Source organism: Dermacentor silvarum, chromosome 1 (genome assembly GCF_013339745.2).
Source record: "Dermacentor silvarum isolate Dsil-2018 chromosome 1, BIME_Dsil_1.4, whole genome shotgun sequence".
Taxonomy (NCBI): Eukaryota; Metazoa; Arthropoda; class Arachnida; order Ixodida; family Ixodidae; genus Dermacentor; species Dermacentor silvarum.
This window is the reverse complement of record NC_051154.1, coordinates 261,097,338-261,118,769: the sequence shown is the minus strand read 5'-3', so window position 1 is coordinate 261,118,769 and position 21,432 is coordinate 261,097,338. Positions and strand designations below refer to the sequence as shown.

Here is a 21,432-nt window from a genome sequence, read left to right as displayed (position 1 = left end):
TTCATATATAAATAATAGCAACTAACAACTACACTAAGAATTACTCATAGGCAACTTTTATAACTGTACCGCTCATTGTGATCACAGTTACACGTTGACAACATCCAGTACAAGCACAGTACGCTATAAGTTTTGTATTATAACTTCACACTGTTTTATTGTCATACAATAAGCATAGAAGGCTCAAACCCACTCGATCAGTTTGTCTGATTGGGCGTTCTCGCGGAGCGGGCAAAGCCTCGAGCCGCAGCTTCGCAGTGGGGGAGCGTGACGTCAGCAGCCAACGCGAGCGCGCAGTCCTAGGATGGCATTTAAAGAAGCAGGAGCAGATGCGCGCCTTGTGTAAAAGGATGACGTCCCGTGGGAAGCAAAACATGAAACAAAAGACGCTGGCTCGCGCTCCCGGCTACTACACCACATCGTTCTTATTGTAGGTGGCGCCGTGAGTCTTTATACGCGGTGATTCGCATATCGTAAACAACCAGCGTAGGGGTTGGAGCGGAAGCGTTTGTCCTCCTAAGCAAACGAAGGTGTCTCAACTGAACACAAGGAAGCTTCTTAAGGAAATCAAGATATGCCAACAGAACTCCAAGGACGGACCCGTGCTTACTCACCTATAACGAATCGGCAACAGATCATCCCAGATTCTATAATCAGAAACAATACAGGCTTAGGCATATTATCAGACACGTACATCCGCCAAGCACATGGCTGCGTTGGGCAACGTTCTTTTCCTATAAGTTCGGAGAAACCGAATACGGCCCCAGCTTCGCTATAGGTGTTGCACTAGCCGTATAAGGGGCAGGTTTATCGTGAACAGAAACGGTGAATTTCGGTAAATAGAAAAGATTACTATCATTATCATCACTGACAGAAGCTGACCCACCCTCAGAAAAAACCTGGATCCGCCCCTGGCTCGGAGGCAATTTGTTCAGTAATTATGGTGGTGCAATCTCAAATGGTTTCTCTGCGGCACTTGTGCACGCTCGCTTTCACAAGACCACTTCCTTACAATACAAAGCATAAGAGTAAATTGGCCGCAACAAACAAACATTTTTCAGAGCATGTATAAGCACTTTATTTACAGTAACAAATGCAACATATTGGTCAGGCGCATCTTGCAAAAATGCAGCCGAACAGCATGCAGAAGCTAATCAGCATCCCAAACGACCACTCACTATGCACAGTGGCTTCGACACTATTTCTTTGGGGCCCTAAACGTTTGAGGCTTCAATTCTAAAACTCTATTTTTTATTCATTTATTTATTAGGCCCTTACCACTCTTACTCTCACACGTGCTAGTGCATTGCTTCCGAGATGTAAGACGGCGCGTTGCAGTGTGGCGTGCAGCATACGCTTTTTTTTTTCTTTCGGCAGATGACACTATAATCGCCTAAACCTCTGCAGCGTGACTTTTTAAAATGATTTTATTAATATCACTGTTTCTTTCCAAGACAATTTCTAGCGACTGGCACCGATAGCGCAACACAGCTGCGATAAATATACTTTAAATTTCCGACATGCCATAACCATGACGCCGTAACGACATAGTGCAGCAGACAACAACTTCTGTAGCTTGTGCGCCATTGCCACAGCCAGAAAGGCTAGCCACGATCGGATCTAGTAGAGTTACTGTATACATTACAGCAACAATGAAATTTAGTCTTTAACTGAATGTTAAATGATTCTGACAAAATGAGTAAAATAGGCAAGAATTGCCGTGACGAGAACACGCAAGAAGCCTGCCAGGAGGGCCTCCTACGATGCTGAAATGGCTTCGGTAGTTCAAGTACCGTTAAGTCAACAAGCCAAATAAAAGAACATTCCATTCATGCTTATTTTGCTTGATTTTTCTCCATTTAGCACCCAACCTCCCGTCAAAGAGAACGATCTCCTCATGGTGGCGGACACAAGGAGCCCATCGCTGACGTGGAGAGGATCTGCAAAGAAGTCAGAAAAGTTTTGAGCGAAATGTAACAGCAGACTGAAATCGAGGGCCTATACCTGTCCGGCATACAGGAAACAGTTGGAGCAAAAAACTAGGCTGCGTTGCAATTATCTTTATTCGCTTCACCGACGTACGTTATTCGCTTTAATTGCAACCATATTCTTAGGTCCACCGTCTGTTTATATTACTTGTATTCTAGCCAGCTATTCAGGTTATTTAACACTTCACATTTATTATTGCGATTCACTTTATTCCGAGTGTGCCCAGCCCTAGAAAACTCTACACCTGCCACCAAGGAACCGTGGGAGGAATTCCTCAGAAGCGACGAACACCGCATCCAGCTCCAGGCAGTCCAAAGGGCAAATGACTTTGCAGCGTGATTTCGCCTCCCGGTGCCATCGTGGGCGCCCCCCGGGCCAAAGTTTCTCAAGACCAAATAAAGTTCTTGTCACTGTCAGCCACATTTTTGCAAGTGGGCGGGCGGAGCATCTTACATCGTTTTGGTGGGCCAATCGCGGTGATAGCTGGTCTAAAATTATGTGCCACAGGGTCGACTGGATATGGTGATGATGATGATATATACATAAAAGTTCCATATATGTGAGTGTACGTGAGTGTGCGCGCGCTAGCACTATACTGGCCGCCGCCCTATGAGGGCCCCCCTCCACTGAAGGGAGACTTTAAGCCCTGTAAAACAATAATACCATTGTGGAATTACTCGAAGATTGCAACTTTCAGATGCTTCACTGTCCACTGCACTTCCACCTTTGCAAATTTTGGCATCAGTCATGGAAAGCAAGTCTGCACCTTGTAAGCGCCAAGTGGTCCTAAACATCCTCATTTTGGTATGATTCTCACTAAAGTTAGAGCTCTGCCACATCATATTCAAGTAAATTCGTGTCCCGTCACACTGTGGTTAAATAGACAGTATTAAGAAAAATATATGTTGAGCTGTATTAGTTAAATATTATTCCGTGATACCAAACGAGCCACTGTTAACGTGATACTCTGAGAAGAGGCTTTGTTAACAATAAACGATGAAAAACGGGTGGCACTAGCTCCACAGGAGCTCCCACACTAGGTTGCTGTGACAGCATGAATTTTGTCGACTTGATTGCTTATCACCAAAAAGAAGGCTGCCAGGTTACATCCAATTGTGAAAAAACTGAAGGCTCAGCCTAGCAAATTTTCAGAAATCTGGCTGATCCACAGTGGCCAAAGTAAAAGAATATACTTTCAAAGTTACGATGTCACATATCTGAGCTGATATTTTCACACAAAGATTAAAAAAAGTAAGCTTAACATTCATTTTCTCGAATAATAATTAACCTCTTCCCGCTAAATGAATAGAAATGAGAGTGAAATTTTACCAGAATCACCTTCTTTAGTAATCCTCTTTAGTGTCCTGTTAAGCTGCTAGTAAACTACCCTAAAATTCTTTCAGGCATTGAACTTCTTGCTGCTGCAAGCCAGCTGCACATTCCACCCTGTGTTGAGACCAGTATAAAGTCCGCTCCTTGTAAGTACTAGCTGATTATAAATTTTTATGATGTTGAATGAAATGAAGGCTCTGTCATATCATTAGGTCGATCTAAGCCATGCCATTGTCTGTTCTCTGTAATGTCATGAGAATGTAAGATACCTCTACAGTCTACTGCTCAGTTATTTGTGACACTTAAGCTGCAGAACTACTAAAAAAAATTTTTTTAGGTATTAAAATTCGATTGAAACAATCTAGGCAAATGCATGGCTAAAATCTGTTTCATCGGATTGAAAAGGTAAATAAACAGTGGGAACATTTTGCTTGTTGACATAGCGCAGCATGTACATTAAAATTTCATGTTGCTCTGCCTCGACACAAAATTAAAAAACCAAGAACTGCTATGTACACATAGTGAACTACAGGGTAAATATGGCATAAAATTTAATCTCACAAAAGTACAACAAAAACGCATTCTGAGAATGAATGCTAATGTTTTCCCTAATTTTGGCTATGAACGAACCAGTCAAACTATTTTCCTTTCAAAATGAAAATGGATTACATGCATGCAAGCATAATTGCACTCACTGGCCAAAATGCATTTATGACAGCTGTTAGAATACTGAAGCTCAGTTTTTATGGTTGTTGTGGCACAGGGATTATGGTTGTGTAGTTGTCATGGATTTATGTTGTCCTAATGCTTTAAGTACAGCAAGGCCACTAGTCTGAATACCCAGAAATAGAATGTGCCACTTTAGATTCATATTATATAGTATTGTGAGCTATTGAAAGGCAACACAGCATGTCATACTATAATAATTGAAACTGCAAAATATACTTGTGTGAAAAGCAATTAATAGTATGTTTGCCCTATAAAAAAAATGTAGGCGACCTTAATGTTTCCTTTAAGTGTCTTTAATGGCGCTAGCCCCTAGTCCTTAAGTTAATGCACGTCCTTCTCCTACCACACCCAAAAGAGCAACTGACGTGTCTTAACGCATCCAGCGGAGCGTGCGTTAGGATACGAACAATGAATGGCTCATACCCTCGTAAACACGGCCTCCCCATTACGACAGAAGAGAAGTGAAATTATACGCTGGAATGATGAGCGGCAACGGAGCCAGCTGTGGAAGATGACGACACTCGAGCCATTGCTGATGATCATAGTTATCTTAATGATGAGAAAGACCTGACGAATTATTCGCCCTTTCTTTAACTAAACTTATGCTCCTATATCATATGTATCCTATACAACTCTTAACTTGAACCATTACCTCCTTTTAGATGGGTTTTCATTATTCTCACGGTTTCGGAGGCACCTCAACTTCGGGTTTCCTGAGGGCGACTTCTGGTTGAGAAACATAATGCCGCTAGGTGCTAGCGCCATAAAAATCTCTTCACTGTATCCGACTACTTTAGTACTTACCATAATAAGGAAAACATAGTTACAGGCCTAACTGAGATACCACTGGCTGCTTCACTGTATTCCTATATTGTATATAGAAATGCATCTTTAAGAATGGACCCAGGTCTTCGAGACCAAAATCGGCCCAAAATTCGAATTTCCGCGTTCCTGACACACTTCCGCACCTATCTCTGAAATTTGGTTACAAAATACTGTGTATTTCTTCTGTTAACGTGACCTAAAGATGCGAGTCCGCAAGCGTTGCCCTCTAAATTGGGAAGAAATTGCGCCAGATTTCCTTCGCGCATAACTCGATAACTACGTGCTCTGCCAGCGCTATTTTGGTATTGTTCGAAAGCTCACATTTCTGGGTTTGTTTATTCGTCAGTCGGCAACATTGCTGGCTGAGCGGTCACGAAAAAAACAACGGTAAATGAAATGCGCTGTGCATGCCACTATTGGCCAGTTTGAACACGTGACCAAGATGGTGAGTGGTGATTGGCTCCAAGGACCACGTATAGTGCCTAGACCACGTATAGTGCCTAGAATATACTGGCTAGTGTGCCGTCCAGAGGGCTCTTCCAATGAGAGGAGGTAGCCCCGCTAGCGCTGCCTTCAAACTTGGGCCGCCAGGGGCGCTGCGCATCATTAAGGTGTCAGCAGTGGTGTCAGCGGCTGGCGCATTGCAGTCTATGTTGCAGTTGCGTCAGTCCCTTTGCCTAGTGGAAAGTGTTTCTGCAATTGTGCGGTGTTCTTTGGTTCTGTGCAGTAGAATTTGAGCCGATGTGAGTGGAATTTGTACCGACTGATGATGCTAAACGCGAAGCATCAGGGCAGGGAGAAGACATGCTTCGTGCCCCTTTGTCGGAGCGGATACCGGTCGAACCCGGACAAGGTATCAATGTTCGGCGCGCCGTCGGATCCTGCACGGCTTGCAGAATGGGAACAGGGGATCAAAAGGGGAGATCGAAAGTTTAGTGACTGCCACATGTGTCATCTGTGAGAACCACTTTGAGGATATTTATATCTAGAGAACTTTCAAAGTGATGGTGGATGGCGTCGCTAACAAGCTAGCCCGAGAGAGACTACGCCTAAAGCATGACGCAGTGCCGACGGTATTTGTTGATTACCTGAAGCACCTTGTGCCTAGAAAGGCACCGAAAAGGAAAGTGAGGAACATTTGCGAGCAACCTGTCGCTAAACGACAAAGGCACGGCGCAGACACAGACGTTAGCAATGCTTGCTCATCAAACACACTCGATGGCAATGCATCCAAGGAGCCTCCAGCAGCTGAGCAGACGACCGACAACCGACGCACACAGGAGCAGATGTACTGTGTTGAAGTGCAACATTCATTTGACATGATTTGCATCCCTGCAACATGGATCAAGTTGTCCGAAGCTCTAGCTGGCTCCGTAGCTTATGCGCGTTATCGGGCCGAGAAGAATAATTTTGCCACTTTGTACATCGAAAGGATGGTAACGTTTGGAAGTGTTTTGTCCAAGCGCGGCACTGTGGCGGCTACAGTGTATTTTTGTGGGAATGAAAAGCGCAAGAACGTGCTCACAACAAAAGTAGAAGCGGAATAACTGATAAGTCGGTGTGCTTTCAAAGGTTCTTTGTGGCGGGTGTGGCCTGAAACCTGACTCGGGAAAGTACACAACATTTCAGGGGATTGCACTTTTCCGAAAAGTGCCGCCTCACCCCCGAATCAGAAGGGGAGAGCTGTGCACAATGCAAGTACCAACAGAGACTTGCACAGAAAAAGCTGCGCAGGAGGAGAATGAAAAAGAAGCTTGCAGCAAGGCAAACAAGTGCAGCAACATTTCTCGTGCTCTGAAGAGGGCAAAAAGAAATCTGGCTGGTACACAGCAGCAAGTAGCACAAATGAAGGTACAGAATGAGGCACTCAGCAAATTTTCAGTTGAAGTGAAGATCAAGTCCCTACCTCGAACGCAGCAGCTTGCTGTTAAGACCTGTTTTCATGCTGCTCAACCTAGATCGGCAAAGGGAATGAATAATGATGACTATATTGTTAAATGCATCATGATGAGAATGCGAAACCCAAAGCTGTATGAGCACCTGCGAAGGAAAACATATTTGTTCTTCCAATATGAACGTGCCTACAGAAATACCTGCAGCAGTTTAAAGGCGGATTTAGACTGGATCCGAATACAGTATAGACCACTTATAACGTAACCACTTATAGTGCAGGACCGGATATAGTGCGGTCTTTTCAGACTCCCGTTAATTTTCCCATAGCACTCCATGTATACACGTATCGCTTATAGTGCAGTTGCGGGAAACGAAATACCGGTTACAGTGCGGCTGCCTGGGAGTACGGAAGTCAGCGGAGACGGCGAACGCTCCCCTCAAACGGGCACCCCAACGAGTGCTCGAGGAAGAAAGAGATACGAAGTGGAGGAGAAGGGCACGTGGTGTGAACGAACAGCCAGTGAGGCTGAAACCAGAATCTTGAGTGCGAGTCGTGAAATATCACTGCGCGAGCGAGGGCCACGAAACTGCCAACGCCAACCAACGCTCGCTTCGCGGGTGACGCCGGCACAGCACGGCGAAGAGTGCACGTGGAGACCGTGGAATGTGAGGGAGGAGGGCGGCAGGGAAGTGGATTTCGCTTCGGCAACTCCACAGCTTTGGTGGCTCCCCTCGCCCTCCCTCGTAGCTCCCTCACTTTCGACTGTCACTGTGCGCGCCCTTCGCCGTGCAGGCGCCGCCGCTAGAGCCGGCCCGGCGCCAGCTCCCCAAAGTTTCGTTTTCTGCCGTTATCGGGAAGCGGGCGTTTGCCGGCGTGGGCAGATTCGTTGGCCGGCCTGGAACAGCGCCGCTGCTTCCCTCTGCACCGTAGCCGCAGCGTGCAAGGTCAACACGCGACTAGAAAGTAGAAGAACCATAAAGGAGAAAGAAGGGTACACTGCCATTTACTGGTTCACTGCCAGGACACTTGCTCATCCGGCTGAGACGTCGGCACGTACACGCATGTTCCGGGGCAACGCAGAATCGGCGACCTTGCCATTTGAGAGATGGTGAAATTTCTGCCGCATATTTTTTTTTCTTTTTTTCTTCTTTTTTTTTTTGTTTTGTTCGCGCACGACATTGAGGGGTCTCTCCTAAGCTTTTACTCTATGGCGGTGCCGGAGCAATGCCGGTCGGAGGCGCCGCCGCGTGATTTGGTTCGAATTAACGAGATTCGACTGTCAATTGAATGCAAACGTTCTAGTCACATTCCTCGACTGTCGCATACGCGTGGCGGCTCGGTGCACATGTTTTGCATATGTGCGGGCCTTGAAAATTGTTGCTTTGGCTATAGTGCGGTACCGCTTATAGTGCGGATATTCGCGACTCCGGCGACATACGTTATAAGCGGTCTACACTGTATTTTCTCTGCATAAAGGAGAAGACAAAGGACATGGACACCTTTAGCCCCCATGGGGGCCTCCTCATGGACGAAATTAAGCTTTTGGAGCACCTCAATGTCAAAACAGCTGGCGAGTCTCAATATTTTGTTCAACATAATGTTTGTGCGAGCTCGCATTGCACTTGAAAGGGAATCTTTACTCATTCGGAAGTAACCACAACTAAAACCTACTTCTTTTTGTTCAGGAGACATTGAAGGCTTCGTGGAGCTTGGAAATTACACCACGGATGACCAAAAAGGGGCCCTGGCCAACCATGGGATGCTAGTGCTGTTCCAACCTTTCACAGGTAAGCTTCATCATTGCAGACTATATTGTTATGGTAGCTCATTTTGAAACATTTTTACTTTACTTTCTTAGGGAGCTGGACACAAGCCCTTGGTGTGTTCGCCTCAAGAGGCAACGTGAAGGCGCCCACGTTGGCAAAAATCATTGTTGAAAGCACTGTTCTTGCGGAACAAGCAGGCCTGTATATGGACACCATAACTTGCAACGGGGCCACCTGGAACTGGAGCATGTGGCGTATTTTTGGAATACAGGGTAAGTGAATCGCTCCACATAAGAATGAAGAAAAATTCGGTGGACATTTATGCGTAGCTTCAATACACATGTTGAGCAATAAATGTAATGCAGCAGCTTATTTTGGATCAATAATATAACGAGCACCAGAAAAGTTCCAGTGACTGCTGGGAGTTTTCTGGTGCTACACGTGAGCTCGCTGAGATTCTTATAGTGGTGTACCCTTCAAATCAATTGATATTAAATGAGTATTACATACATGTGTGCAAATAATGCAAGGCTTGGGAGTAGGAACATGCACCAGTGGATTTTTGCCTAAGCCTAGTAGTGCTATGCAGCACAATGCTTCACCTGTGCACGTCATTGGGAGCTCTTTTACTTCGTGACAAAAATGATTACAGTGAGCTGCATTGTTTTCCCAACAGTCTCTGGTCATCAGCTGAGAAGCAGCACGAAGCATCCAGTTGACTCACGAAGGCAACTCTATTTTGAGTCTGATTTTTCTCACTTAATCAAAAATGTGAGGAATGGATTTGTGAGCAAGGGTTAAATGACACCATCAGGCCATGTCCACTGTGGCCTAATTGAAATGGCAAAAAAAAATTGTGGGGTTTTACGTGCCAAAACCACTATATGATCATGAGGCACGCCATAGTGGGGGACTCCAGAAATTTGGACCACCTGGGGTTCTTTAACGTGCACCTATATCTAAGTACACGGGTGTTTTCGCATTTCGCCCCCATCGAAATGCAGCCGCCGTGGCCGGGATTCGATCCCGCGACCTCGTGCTCAGCAGCCCAACACCATAGCCACTGAGCAACCACGGCGGGTAAATAATTGAAATGGCATGGAAAGCTGATTGCGAACATGTGACACTCAAGTCAATGCCAAGCATCACACTTGCACATACAAAGCCAAATTCTTTCGAAAAAATGAAAGTAGACCTTGCCTTTCAACTTTTCGGGGATGAAGTGATTAAAGGGATTTTCTCCATAAAGAGAAAATAAGTACCATGTATCTACCGCTCGGTGCAACCAACAGAGAATTTTTTTGCGACTGTTTAACAGGCTCATTCGTGTAATGACATCAAGAACAACCTGCAATGGACTAAGGCCCAAGAGTGGCCATGAGAGATTTTTGGAAGAGTTTTTAGGTTACTTGAACAAATAGGAAGAGTGCACAAAAGTTGGGGGTGGATTTCTTTCTGAAAGCACAGCTGCCGGATTAAGGGTAACCATCAAGAGCACGCTAGACTTGCTGGTCTACTTAAGGTCAACTGGAAGCTTTAAGTACCTGATGACATGTCGTTTGAGTCAGGACAAGCTTGAAAACTTGTTTGGTGTAATCAGGCAGTCATCAGGCTGCAATGATCATCCAACTGTGTCACAGTTCTTGGTAACCATAAATCTGATGGCTTTCTACAACCTAGCTAAATCCCCAAGGGGAGGAAACTGTGCACCAGATGTTCTACAAGCACTGCTGAGCCCAACCTCATCTAAGAACATGCCCCAAAAAACTCTCTTAGCATCTATAGATGATCTGTTTGACAAAGAAAAGGTCGATGAAGCCGAGAAAGTGACTGATTCTGTTGTGGCTCAAGGGGACCACTCTAGCTATACAGAAAAGTCACAGTGCTTTGACATACTACGTTGCTGGCTATGTCGCGAGGAAGACTGTGGCGAAGAATTGTTGCCCTAGCTGTGCGGCTTGTCTCTGCCTAACGCAAAATGAGGCGACCATGGATATTAACTACTGGTTCACGGCGCATTTCGACAATGGTGGTCTAGTGTACCCAACCCATGCCCTTTCAAAAGCGGTAATGTGCATGGAGGATGCATTAACTTCTTTTTTCAGTAAGTATACCCTGCACGAAGAGAGCTTAGCTGACTTTGGCCGTGAGCTTCGTTCAGTCACCTTGCCAAAACTTGGTTGTCCAGAACACGAATCAGCAACAAGGCTGTCAGTTGTGAAGTTTTATGTTTTGCTGAGGCTTAGGTTCTATGTTAAAGGGCTCAACAAGGACAGAGATGCACAAATGCAACGAAAAAAGTTGTTAAAGCTGAGACACGGCTAATAGGATGCTAACGTTGATGTAGTCGGTTCCTTATTTCTGCAAATCAGAAATTGAGACATTGTTATACATTAAAATGTCTTGCTAAAATGGTGAGGCTGGGAGCACAGTTTTGCCAGTTTGTATCCAGCACTGTTTTTATTGTCACTGTACACATATGCACTTTCAATGTTTTTTCGTCCCTTTTTTTTTGCAAAGAAACCAGTGGTGTTTGTTTTATCTCTGTGTGAATATTAGTTTATTTATGGTTATGAACCGTTTGACAGCGTGGCTACATCAGGAATTTTCAGTTACTTGAGATCCTACCCCTCCAAAGAGGCCGAAAGAGCCTTGTCATACTGAAGATCTACAGCCCACCCAAGCAGAAGCAGGCCAAGTTCAACTACTTGATCACCAAATCGATTACCATAGCCAAAACCAATAGCCTCCTTATAGTAGGCGACTTCAACGCGGCTCACCAGGCAGGGGGCTACACGACAGCCACATCACAAGGCACTGCACTCCAGTATATGATACAGCAGCACTGTCTCACCATCCTCACAGATCCCACATACCCCACACGTCTAGGAAACAGCGTCTCCAGAGATACGTGCCCTGACCTCACCCTCACTAAAGGGATACAACAAGCCACCTGGCACAACACGGAGGAAACCCTGGGTAGTGATCACTGCATCCTTGCAACCACATTGTACGTTACGCATGCACGCCGCCCGATAAAAAAGATAACACTCACAGATTGGATAGCTTATCGCAAAGAGCGAGCGGATTACTCCTCGAGGGCTATTGCGGATCTCGAACAGTGGGTACGAGAGCTCCAGCAAGACGTAAACAGACATTCAAAACACATCACACTCACCACATATATTACGGCAGTAGACCCGCACCTTCTTCACTTGTGGGACGCCCGTCGAGGCCTTGTTAGGAGATGGAAGCGCCAAAAACATAACCGGAAACTGAGACTATGTATAGCGAAACTTACGGCAACCGCAGAATTTTATGCTCGGGAGCTTACCCGTCACAACTGGCGACAACTATGCAACAAGTTGCAGGGCACTCTTTGCACGGCCAAAACATGGTCGCTACTACGCCATCTTCTTGACCCCATGCAAAGCAAAGCAGTCAGCCAGCAAACAATTCAACGTCTCCTCCACAACCATCCGGGTTCTGACGACGACATCCTGGAAGAGTTGAGGGTGCGGTACATAGGAGATTTCAAACCCACACAGGGACAACCTCCCACGTACAGGGGAGGCGACAACCACGACCTGGACAAGCCGATCACCATCTCTGAGGTGCAACAAGCAATCCATGCACTCACACGAAACACCACCCCAGGCAAGGAGAAAATAAATAACAAGCTCCTGCGCAATCTGGATGATGGCACCATTCAATCTCTTACTGACCTATTTAATCATCATTGGGAGGCGGGTACGCTACCAGCGGATTGGAAGCACGTGGACATCATCCTCATTCCAAAGCCAGGCAAACCCTCCAGCTTAGAAAATCTCAGACCAATATCACTGACTTCATGCCTAGGTAAGCACGTCATTCTGAACCGAATTCAACCTTACCTAGAATCCAGTGACTTGCTGCCCGAAACGATGTTCAGATTCCGGCCCCACCTTTCTAGCCATGACGTTCTTCTTCAACTGAAGGAACAAGTCCTTGAACACATTTCACCACACAACACCGGAGTGATCTTAGCACTAGACCTTAAAGGCGCTTTCGACAATGCGGCTCACAGTACCATCTTTACAAACCTAAGTCTTACCAACTGTGGTCGTAATACTTACAACTGTGTACGCGCCTTTCTAACCAACCGCACGGCCACAGTAGGCATTGGCTCACTCAGAACCCCGACGTTACCTATTCGCAACAGAGGAACCCCACAAGGTGCCGTTCTATCACCCACCCTTTTCAACATTGCTATGATGAAGCTACCTGATAAACTCAATGCAATACCAGGAATCAGGCACGCAATATACGCCGATGATATCACTATCTGGACCACCACTGGTTCTGAAGGAGAAAAACAAGACGCACTCCAACAAGCCACTGACGTCGTCCAGCATTATGCAAGAAGCAGCGGTCTCCGATGCTCCCCCGAGAAGTCAGAACTATTAGTCGTTTGACAGAAATCCCGTAGAAAACTCAATGAAATACCCCACATTACATTCACCCTCGACGGCAAAGAAAAACCAACAGTAAATCGCGTCCGCATCCTCGGCCTCCACATACAACAGGACGGCGGAGGCGCCTACACCATCCAACGTCTCAAGCATACCACTTTCCAAGTCATGCGAATGGTCAGCCGCATCACCACCAAACAACACGGCCTGAAAGAAGACGACGTCACCCAGCTCGTCCAGGCCCTGATAATCAGCCGCATCGCCTACGCTGCCCCGTACCTTCCCCTCACTCCCAAGGAGAAAGATCAAATAGACATACTTCTGCGGATAGCATACAAGCAAGCGCTCGGCCTACCACCAGGAACAGCCACACTCAAGCTCGAAGCCCTAGGAGTCCATAACACAGTAAGAGAAATCATAGACGCCCACCTCACAAGCCAACGAGAACGCCTAGCCCTCACACCAACAGGCAAGAAGCTCCTAGCGCGCCTAGGCTACCCAACACAGGGCCGAGGCCACGAAAAATCAATCAATCTGGCCCCCAACATCCGGGAGCATATCAAGGTAGCCGCCATCCCCAGAAGCATGCACCCGGAACATCACGCCGGTCGTCGCAAAGCTCGCGCAAAGACTCTTCAAACAAGATATGGTAACCTCCCCAACATATACACAGATGCCGCGCAGTACCCCTGAAAAGCAGCCATGGCAGTCAGTGTTGTCGACAATAACCTTCAAGAGGTGGTCTCGATGACGGTCCGCACTGCCAACACCCTCGAAGCGGAGGATACAGCCATTGCCTTAGCCATCGCCTCTAGTCAAACCAAAGAACACGCTACAATTATTACCGACTCTCAAGCAGCTTGTCGTAGTTATGCCAGAGGCAGAATATCTTCCATCGCCGCCCGACTCCTCAAACAAGCCTCTCAATTACCCGACGTTGAAATAGTATGGACTCCAGGACACGAGTCCCTCCGTGGAAATCAGCGTGCGCACACTGTAGCCCGAGCTCATGCCACCCGGGCGCCACAAGAGAGGGATACGGCAGCATCTATGGAGCTTGTACCGTTACAATACCACGCCATATTAGAACACCACAGATTGAACAGACAATACCCACCCCCGCACAAGACCCTCTTACGCGAAGACGCAGTAGCATGGCAACAATTACAAACCAACACATACCCCCATTTAAGCAGATTACACGCAATACACCCTGCACTGTACTCGTACAAATGCCCCCTTTGTAACGACTACGCTTGCCTATATCACACCACATGGGCATGCCCCAAAATACAGGTAGCCCCGCATATACCCAACCCCACACCCGAGCAGTGGGAGGCCGTGCTGACTAGCTCGGACCCTCGTGACCAGCAAGAACTTGTGCGGCGGGCCCGGGAGACAGCAAGAGCCGCAGGAGCCCTGGACTGAGGGCACCTCCCAACACAAGCAGGAAGACGCCTGCTTGTTTTTTTGTTTTTTTTTCTCTCTTAATAAATGTTTTTCCTCCTCAGTTACTTAGAATTCGTGTTGTACATAATTGTGGACACTTTGTGAATTTATACTACATTAGAATGTGTGTTCTTGCCATTTGTCTGTATATTGTTTGTTGTGCCCTGTGTTTGCATCTGTCATCTTTGGATTTGGATTTTGTGCGCTGTGTAAAAGTGAGTTGTCTTCTAAATAAAATGCATGAATGGCGAGTCTTATTCTGACTGCTTGTATTGACAACTACATACGATCAACAAAGAGTGACATGATGGGAAAGCATAAAGGTGTCCCTGCTTTCTTTTTGAATATATGCGACAATATTTAACACCCACTGACTGACATATGAACATTTCAACTAGCACAGTGTTAGATCTACAAAAACATGAATATACCTTATCCAAAATATGGGACCCGTATTGATATCTTCATCACTGGACTGCAACGCTGAGATCCTTTGGGGTTTATTAGGAAAATGAACAAAACGCGAGGCTGATCTAATGATCGACTTAGCAAAATAAAAAATAATTAACCTGCTTTTCTAATACCAGTGCCACTCGCCCAATGGCTACTGCAATAGAGCCGACCTGAATAATTTTTTCTTTACTGGCCGTTAAGTATAGTCGCCAGGACAGTTTTTGAGTTCACTCAGCAGGACTCTGCATGCTACACCCGTGATAAGAGGAGCACGATCACAGTCCACTGGATTGCGATTCAAAATCCCGTGAGACACGTTAATCCACAATGACTTATTGTGATCAACGTGTAAACTAACCTTCGGTGTTTGTTTCAAGTGGTGTCTTTCGTTGGATGCTCCAAATTCAATCTGGTTTAACGATAGACAAAATAATAAATATCGGCCTGGCCTGCTAGCCAGGTGGTGGTAGGTGTTCAAGTTTCGTCGACCTCGTCACACTATTGAGTTGAGGCTTTTTTTTTTTCAGATAAGACTAGGACGGTAAGTTTATCCCTCCTGTCATTTACTGACGAGAGGGCAAACTTACCGTCCTTTGTCTAAAAGCTTTACGCTTTTAGACAAAGGGCTGTCAAGAGAAGGAGAAAGACCATTTTCGTGGCGAAAAGTGCAGCGCACCTGTACTACCAACACAGGTTTATGCCGCCAAAGCGCGATTGCATCGTTGCGATTAGCAGCGCCGCCGCGTGGCGGCTGCGAGAAGGCATCACGAAGCGTGCGCCTTCGGCACACTAGCCAGTATATTCTAGGTACTATAACGCGTGAGTCAACAACGAAAACAGCTCCCATTTCGTCTTGGTCTCGCGAGTGCAACGTTGGATATGCCTGGAGGTCCGACAAAGTTTCGTTCCGTGAATCGTTACGGGCGGAAACGCGCAAGAAGCAAGAAAATTCCGAAAGCGATTCCGTCGTCGCAGTCAGCACAGGATACCCGGCAGCTCGTCGCTCAAACCGTGCCACCGCCGAACGTCGTACCGCAGCCGAACATTGACGCCTCAACTGCTCTGCCGGATCACACATCTCCACACACCGGTTCCACTCGTGTAAAAATTGACATGGCTGTCGTAACTGAAGAGGAAGTGAATGAGATGAGCACGCGAGCAAGCTACGCTAGACAAGATTGCATCTACGCCGGCCACGGAGCGAAAGATACGGTGTTTTGACGATCCGACCGCCGATAGTGCAACAGCCTCGGTCGCGGAGCCCGCTGCTCCTTACATCATCATCGAACTTGCTGCAATGAACAATCTTATCGCAGTTCTCTCAAGCAATACTTGCGGTGGTTCTGCACGCAATCGCCGAGGGCACCCCATCGCAAGCCGAGCGCCCAGAAAACCGGTTCATTCCGGCTTTCCGCTGCCGTTCGTTTTTCCCCTCGCCCTCCTAGCAGCCGTAGAGTCGGTGGAGTGGCGAGGTTGTGGTATTCCCCCATTCGCTGTACCCTTTCCGAACTCTCTCTCCCGCTCTCGCCGCGCAGTAGACGCCGCCGGGGAAGCGTTTCTTTCTTTGCGAGCAGCCGTTTGAAAACAACGTGGTCTTCGCTCGTGTTGTCCGCGATCGTCTCGACACGCACGGCTGCGCAAGATGTCGCGAAAGCGAGCAGTTTTGTCGCTCGGCGAAAAGCTGCGCATCATAGAAGAAGCCGAAAGGCGGCATGGAGCCACAAAAGCAAGCATCGCCCGGGAGCTAAAGATAGCGGAATCTTCGCTCAAAACTATCTTGGCGAACAAGGCTTCGATTCTTGAGAACGCAAGCAAGTTCGGTCTCAAGCGGAAGATGGCCAAAGAAGGCGCGCACGAGAAGTTGGAAAAGGTGCTGGTAAAGTGGTTGCTTCAGGCGCGGAGCTCCGCCATCAATATTGACGGCGCCATCCTCAAGGAGAAGGCCGACCTCGTGGCGTTGCGCCTTGGCATTGACGGTTTCAAGGCGTCGAACGGATGGTTAGATCGTTTCAAAAAGCGAAATAACATCGTCTACAGCCGCTCCTGTGGAGAAAGTTCGACAGTAGACGTTTCCACAGTGCAGGAGTGGAAAGAAACACTGCCGGACTTGATCGCGGCATACAAGCCTTGTGACGTTTTCAACGCGGACGAGAGTGGTATTTTTTATAACATGCAACCTGAGCAGACTCTCACCTTCAAGGGTGACAGCTGCCACGGAGGGAAGCGCAGTAAGGAGCGCTTGACGGCTCTGTTTTGTGCCAACGAAGACGGGTCCGAGAAGCTGCCGGTGCGCGTTATAGGCAAATTTGGCAAGCCACGGTGCTTTAAGAATATTCGGACGCTGCCGTGCAGCTACGATTTCAACAAAAAGGCGTGGATGACGTCCTCTATTTTCACCAACTTTCTGCAGCGGCTGGACAACAAAATGGGTGCGAAGGCGCGAAAAATTCTTCTTTTTATGGATAACGCACCATGCCACCCACCTGACACGACCAGCCTGCGGAATGTCAAGGTGGTGTTTCTACCGCCAAACTGCACAAGCTGTCTGCAGCCACTGGATGCCGGAATCATCAAGTGCGTGAAGCAGGGCTACAGAAAGCGGCTTGTGCAGCGTCGGCTGGCGGCAATGGAACGCAGCGAGGAGGAAAAGATCTCCGTGCTCGACGCTATGCACATGATCGCCAGTTCGTGGAGCGCAGTGTCGCAGAGCACAATTGCGAACTCGTTTAGGCATTGTGGCTTTGTGCGAGAGACTGCCTCCACTGCTGACGCCTCCACCGCTGGCGACTCCACATCCTTGATGGAGGAGAATGCAAGCACCGTCGACGACGACGACTTCGAGCGCCTGCACCCATCTACAACCTTCGCCGAGTTCGTGGAGGCCGACGACGACGTTGCCGTCTGCAGCGAACTGTCGCTGGACGATGCAATCGCGGAGGCATTGCCCGATGCCGACACTGCGACATCCGACGAGGACGACGCCGCCGCTGCCGACGCCGCAGATGTTGCCGTCCCTACGTCATTTGCCGATATGCTACGGCACATAGATGGCATAAGGAGCTACGTTTGTACACGCAAAGCCACGGAGGACGTTCTTTCGGACGTTGCCAAACTTGAGGGGAAGCTTTTGCGGTTGGGCTCCAAGAAAGTGCAAAAGAAGCTCACGGATTTTTTTTAAGTGTGTGGTAGTTTGCACAGAAGTTTCTCGCTATTACGTCGTGCTAAACAGTGTTTTTTGTACGCATAAATTTCTGTGTTCGGATTTTACGACGCCCGCATTTTACGACGCTTTTCCGCGGTCCCGAGAACGTCGTATAATCGGGGTTTCACTGTAGGTGCAAGGAGCCGGATCCTGTCTTTATACTACGCGAGTGATGGCAAGGCGTATGTATGGCTATGAGTTTAAGATTAGTGACAGTATGTTCCTCGGGAAGCCATTGGACTGCAGTGGTGTCTGACTCGGAATCATGACAAGCTATGCCGGCACACTTGGAGACTGAGTGGCGTCTGTGCGTAGTTAGAATTGCCCTTTCTTGGGCTAGCTCGCATGACATCTTTATGTGGCACTGTCACAAAAGAGCGCATAATAGAAGCGCGTGCCGCGCATCACTCAAGCCAGCAAGGAAACAAGACAGCCCCGCGGCAGCTTGGACAAAGGGAGAGAGCGCCTATGCCACAGACAGCCAACGTGATCAACAGAGTCTATAAACAAAAACAAGATAGGCGAAGGCGACGGTAACGAGAGAGAGAGAGCGGGCATGCCGAAACACCCTCTCACCCGGCGAGTCAAGAGAGAGAGGGAGTACTACAGCACAAGCGTGCGCCAACGGATGAGTCACCACGTTCCTCGACGACGCTCCGACGGCCGCGGCTGAAAATGCGAGAACTGACTAGAAGATTCCCAGGCTTTGTTCATGCTACGGAATCACAACTCCGATAGGAAGGTTCGAGAAGTGCCGGCGAAGGCTATAAGAGAGCCGTGCAGGAATCGGAAGGGGGATCAGACCGCGCCGGTGAAGAGATGTGACGTGAAGACTGACCATCTGCGGAAGAAGGGGATCCCCCGGCAAGCAAACCGATGAGTTCATCGAGCGTCTGCATTTACAGATGAAGCTCCTTCTTCGAGATTTGCCTCGAGCTACACCGAGATCGTCCGGCTCAAGACCAGCATGGGTGAATACGATTGGACACTTTGTGTTCCTATTCATTCTGTAGTTTACATGTTAAACTCTTAGTGCTTGTCATTAATTATTTTCCTGATTTTTGTTTACGCCCCTCTGAATTGTATTGTGATGTGTCTAGCCGAAGTGTGCACGTGTGTATGTAACTGCCTTGTTTGAAGAACATATTTTGTTGTGTTTTGACAACTCTGGGCTCTGACTCGGCGTTCGCTGGCGTACCAGAGGGTCCCTTATTAATTGTCCTTGCTTTCGAGGGGTTATTTTCAGAAGCTGATAAGTCGGCTTTGGAATTTGGCCCGGCGTTGGCGCCTCGTTCACGGGTTGTATGGCAATATTTCTGGCGTCCGTGACACGACTTTTCTGGTGCAAATTGTGTGTTCATAGTAGGGAGAAAGAGCCTAGGGTCGTTTACATTGCCATCATAAACAATTTTGAGTGTTGCACCACGTTTTGCTAACTTTTGTGCGGAGAGCAGTCCGATAGTTGAAACCTAGGCAGATATTTTTGCACACGGCTAGATTTTTGAAGGGCATCATGGATCTCCAGAAAAATCAGAAATTAGTTGCCCTTGTTAAGAAGATGGGCCTTTCCGGAGCTGAACTACGGAAGTGGGTTAGCCAAAAGCAAAAAGAAGCTGTAAAAAAACAGAAGCTAGAGGCCGAAAGGGCCAAAGAAGAAAGAGAGGCGGAGCAACAGATAAAAGAAGAAAGAGAGGCGATGGAGCGAAAAGAAGAAAGAGAAGCAAAGAAGCGAAAAGAACAAAGAGAAGCTGAAATAGCTGAGAGAGAAAGACAAAGACAGCATGAGTCAGAACTCGAACGACTTCGTTTGCAGCAGCGCACAGATGCTCGTGCTCAAGCAAGAGTCGATAGCACTGAAAGGGAAGAAACTAGCTTCTGACTTAACCCAAGCAAGCTGCTTGTGGCATTCGATGAAAGAAAAGATGACCTGGATGCTTACTTGTACAGGTTTGAGACAGTTGCTAAAAGCCAAAGAAACTAGCTTCTGACTTAACCCAAGCAAGCTGCTTGTGGCATTCGATGAAAGAAAAGATGACCTGGATGCTTACTTGTACAGGTTTGAGACAGTTGCTAAAAGCCAGAATTGGCCAGAGGATCAATGGGCAACCGTGTTAAGCACGTGTTTAAGTGGCGAAGCACTTAGTCTGTACGGTAGGCTGACGCCAATTGATGCCCCTAATTATGGAACAGTGAAAGCCGCTCCACTAAAAAGATTTAGGTTCACCGTAGAAGGCTTCTAAGATAAGTTTAGGACTGGAAAGCCCGCCGATGGCGAGACTGCCACGCAATTTATCGCGCAGCTCAGCCACTATGTTGATCGGTGGACCGAACTTTCAGAGACTGCACAGGAGTACGGTGTGCTTAGAGAGATTCTGATCAAGGAGCAATTCTTCATCCGTTGCCACCCGAACCTGTCACTCTATCTGAAATAAAGGAAAGCTAAGTCGCTTCTAGATATGCTGGAATTGGCAGACAAATTTTTGGAAGCGCAGGGAGGCACCAATCTCTCCAAGATCAAAAAAGAGGGGCCAGAGGACGCAAAGAAACTGGCATCCAATGAGAGAAGAAATCCTCAGAAGACTTGTCCGAGGTGTTACCTTTGTAACCGACTGGGCCACCATGCTAGCAATTGTCGGAGCAATTTTACGCGCCCTAATGATGTGAAATGTTTTAAATGTGGGCGAACTGGGCACAAAGCCAATAGATGTCACAACTGAGGGAAAGAAGCTCCCTAGGCATCATGTGTGTGTATTCCCTGCCAAAACACCAAGCAGAAGATATAAACGCCAGCTTTGTAGAACTACGAAATGGAAAAATAATTCCGGTCGTTAATGCTCTGATGACACAATGCCCAAAATTTCCCGCTAAAGGAATGCCTGTACTTGCCGGAAAAATGGCAGGGAAACCAATCACGGTGTTAAGAGATACCAGCAGCAGTACAGTGATTGTGCGAAGCGACCTCGTCAAAGGCGATGAGCTCAAGAGCGAAACCAGTTAAGTTTACCTGGCCGATGGTAAAGCTAAGAAGCTTCCCGAAGCCAAGATTGAGGTCGAGACTCCCTACTACAGTGGGAGTGGCACAGCTTTTTGTACGGATAGCCCACTGTATGACCTAATCCTATATGACCTAAAACATTGAGGGAGTTCGAGCACCAGACAATCCGAAACACTACTATCATAAGACCAAGGACAGGAAATTCAAATTTAAAAACCGTTGACAATTATGTGTGGTGCAAAGTGTTTTGATTGACTGCACCAAATGTTTATTCATACATCATGAGCAGAGTGTTGATTTGTTTGAGAACTACTTTACCACAGTTTTGTATGTACATACTCTATTTC

General features: G+C 47.4%; 2 protein-coding genes and 2 pseudogenes across 2 annotated transcripts in view; 3 read left to right on the top strand and 1 right to left on the bottom strand.

Annotated features, from left to right (window-relative positions):
* Positions 1-970: 970 nt before the first annotated feature.
* The window catches only part of LOC119439914 (uncharacterized), a 57,879-nt gene continuing 37,417 nt past the window's right edge, over positions 971-21,432 (bottom strand). Inside the window, exon 6 of the mRNA XM_049660286.1 lies at positions 971-1,940. The gene's annotated coding sequence lies outside the window, so the exon portion shown is untranslated. The remainder of the gene's footprint in view (positions 1,941-21,432) is intronic.
* On the top strand, positions 5,880-8,954 carry LOC125942672 (uncharacterized; annotated as a pseudogene).
* LOC125942143 (uncharacterized) lies at positions 9,386-11,119 on the top strand (annotated as a pseudogene).
* On the top strand, positions 16,531-18,066 carry LOC119439922 (tigger transposable element-derived protein 4). The gene has a single exon (XM_037704891.1). It carries the CDS (start codon positions 16,531-16,533, stop codon positions 18,064-18,066), a length of 1,536 nt encoding a protein of 511 aa, XP_037560819.1.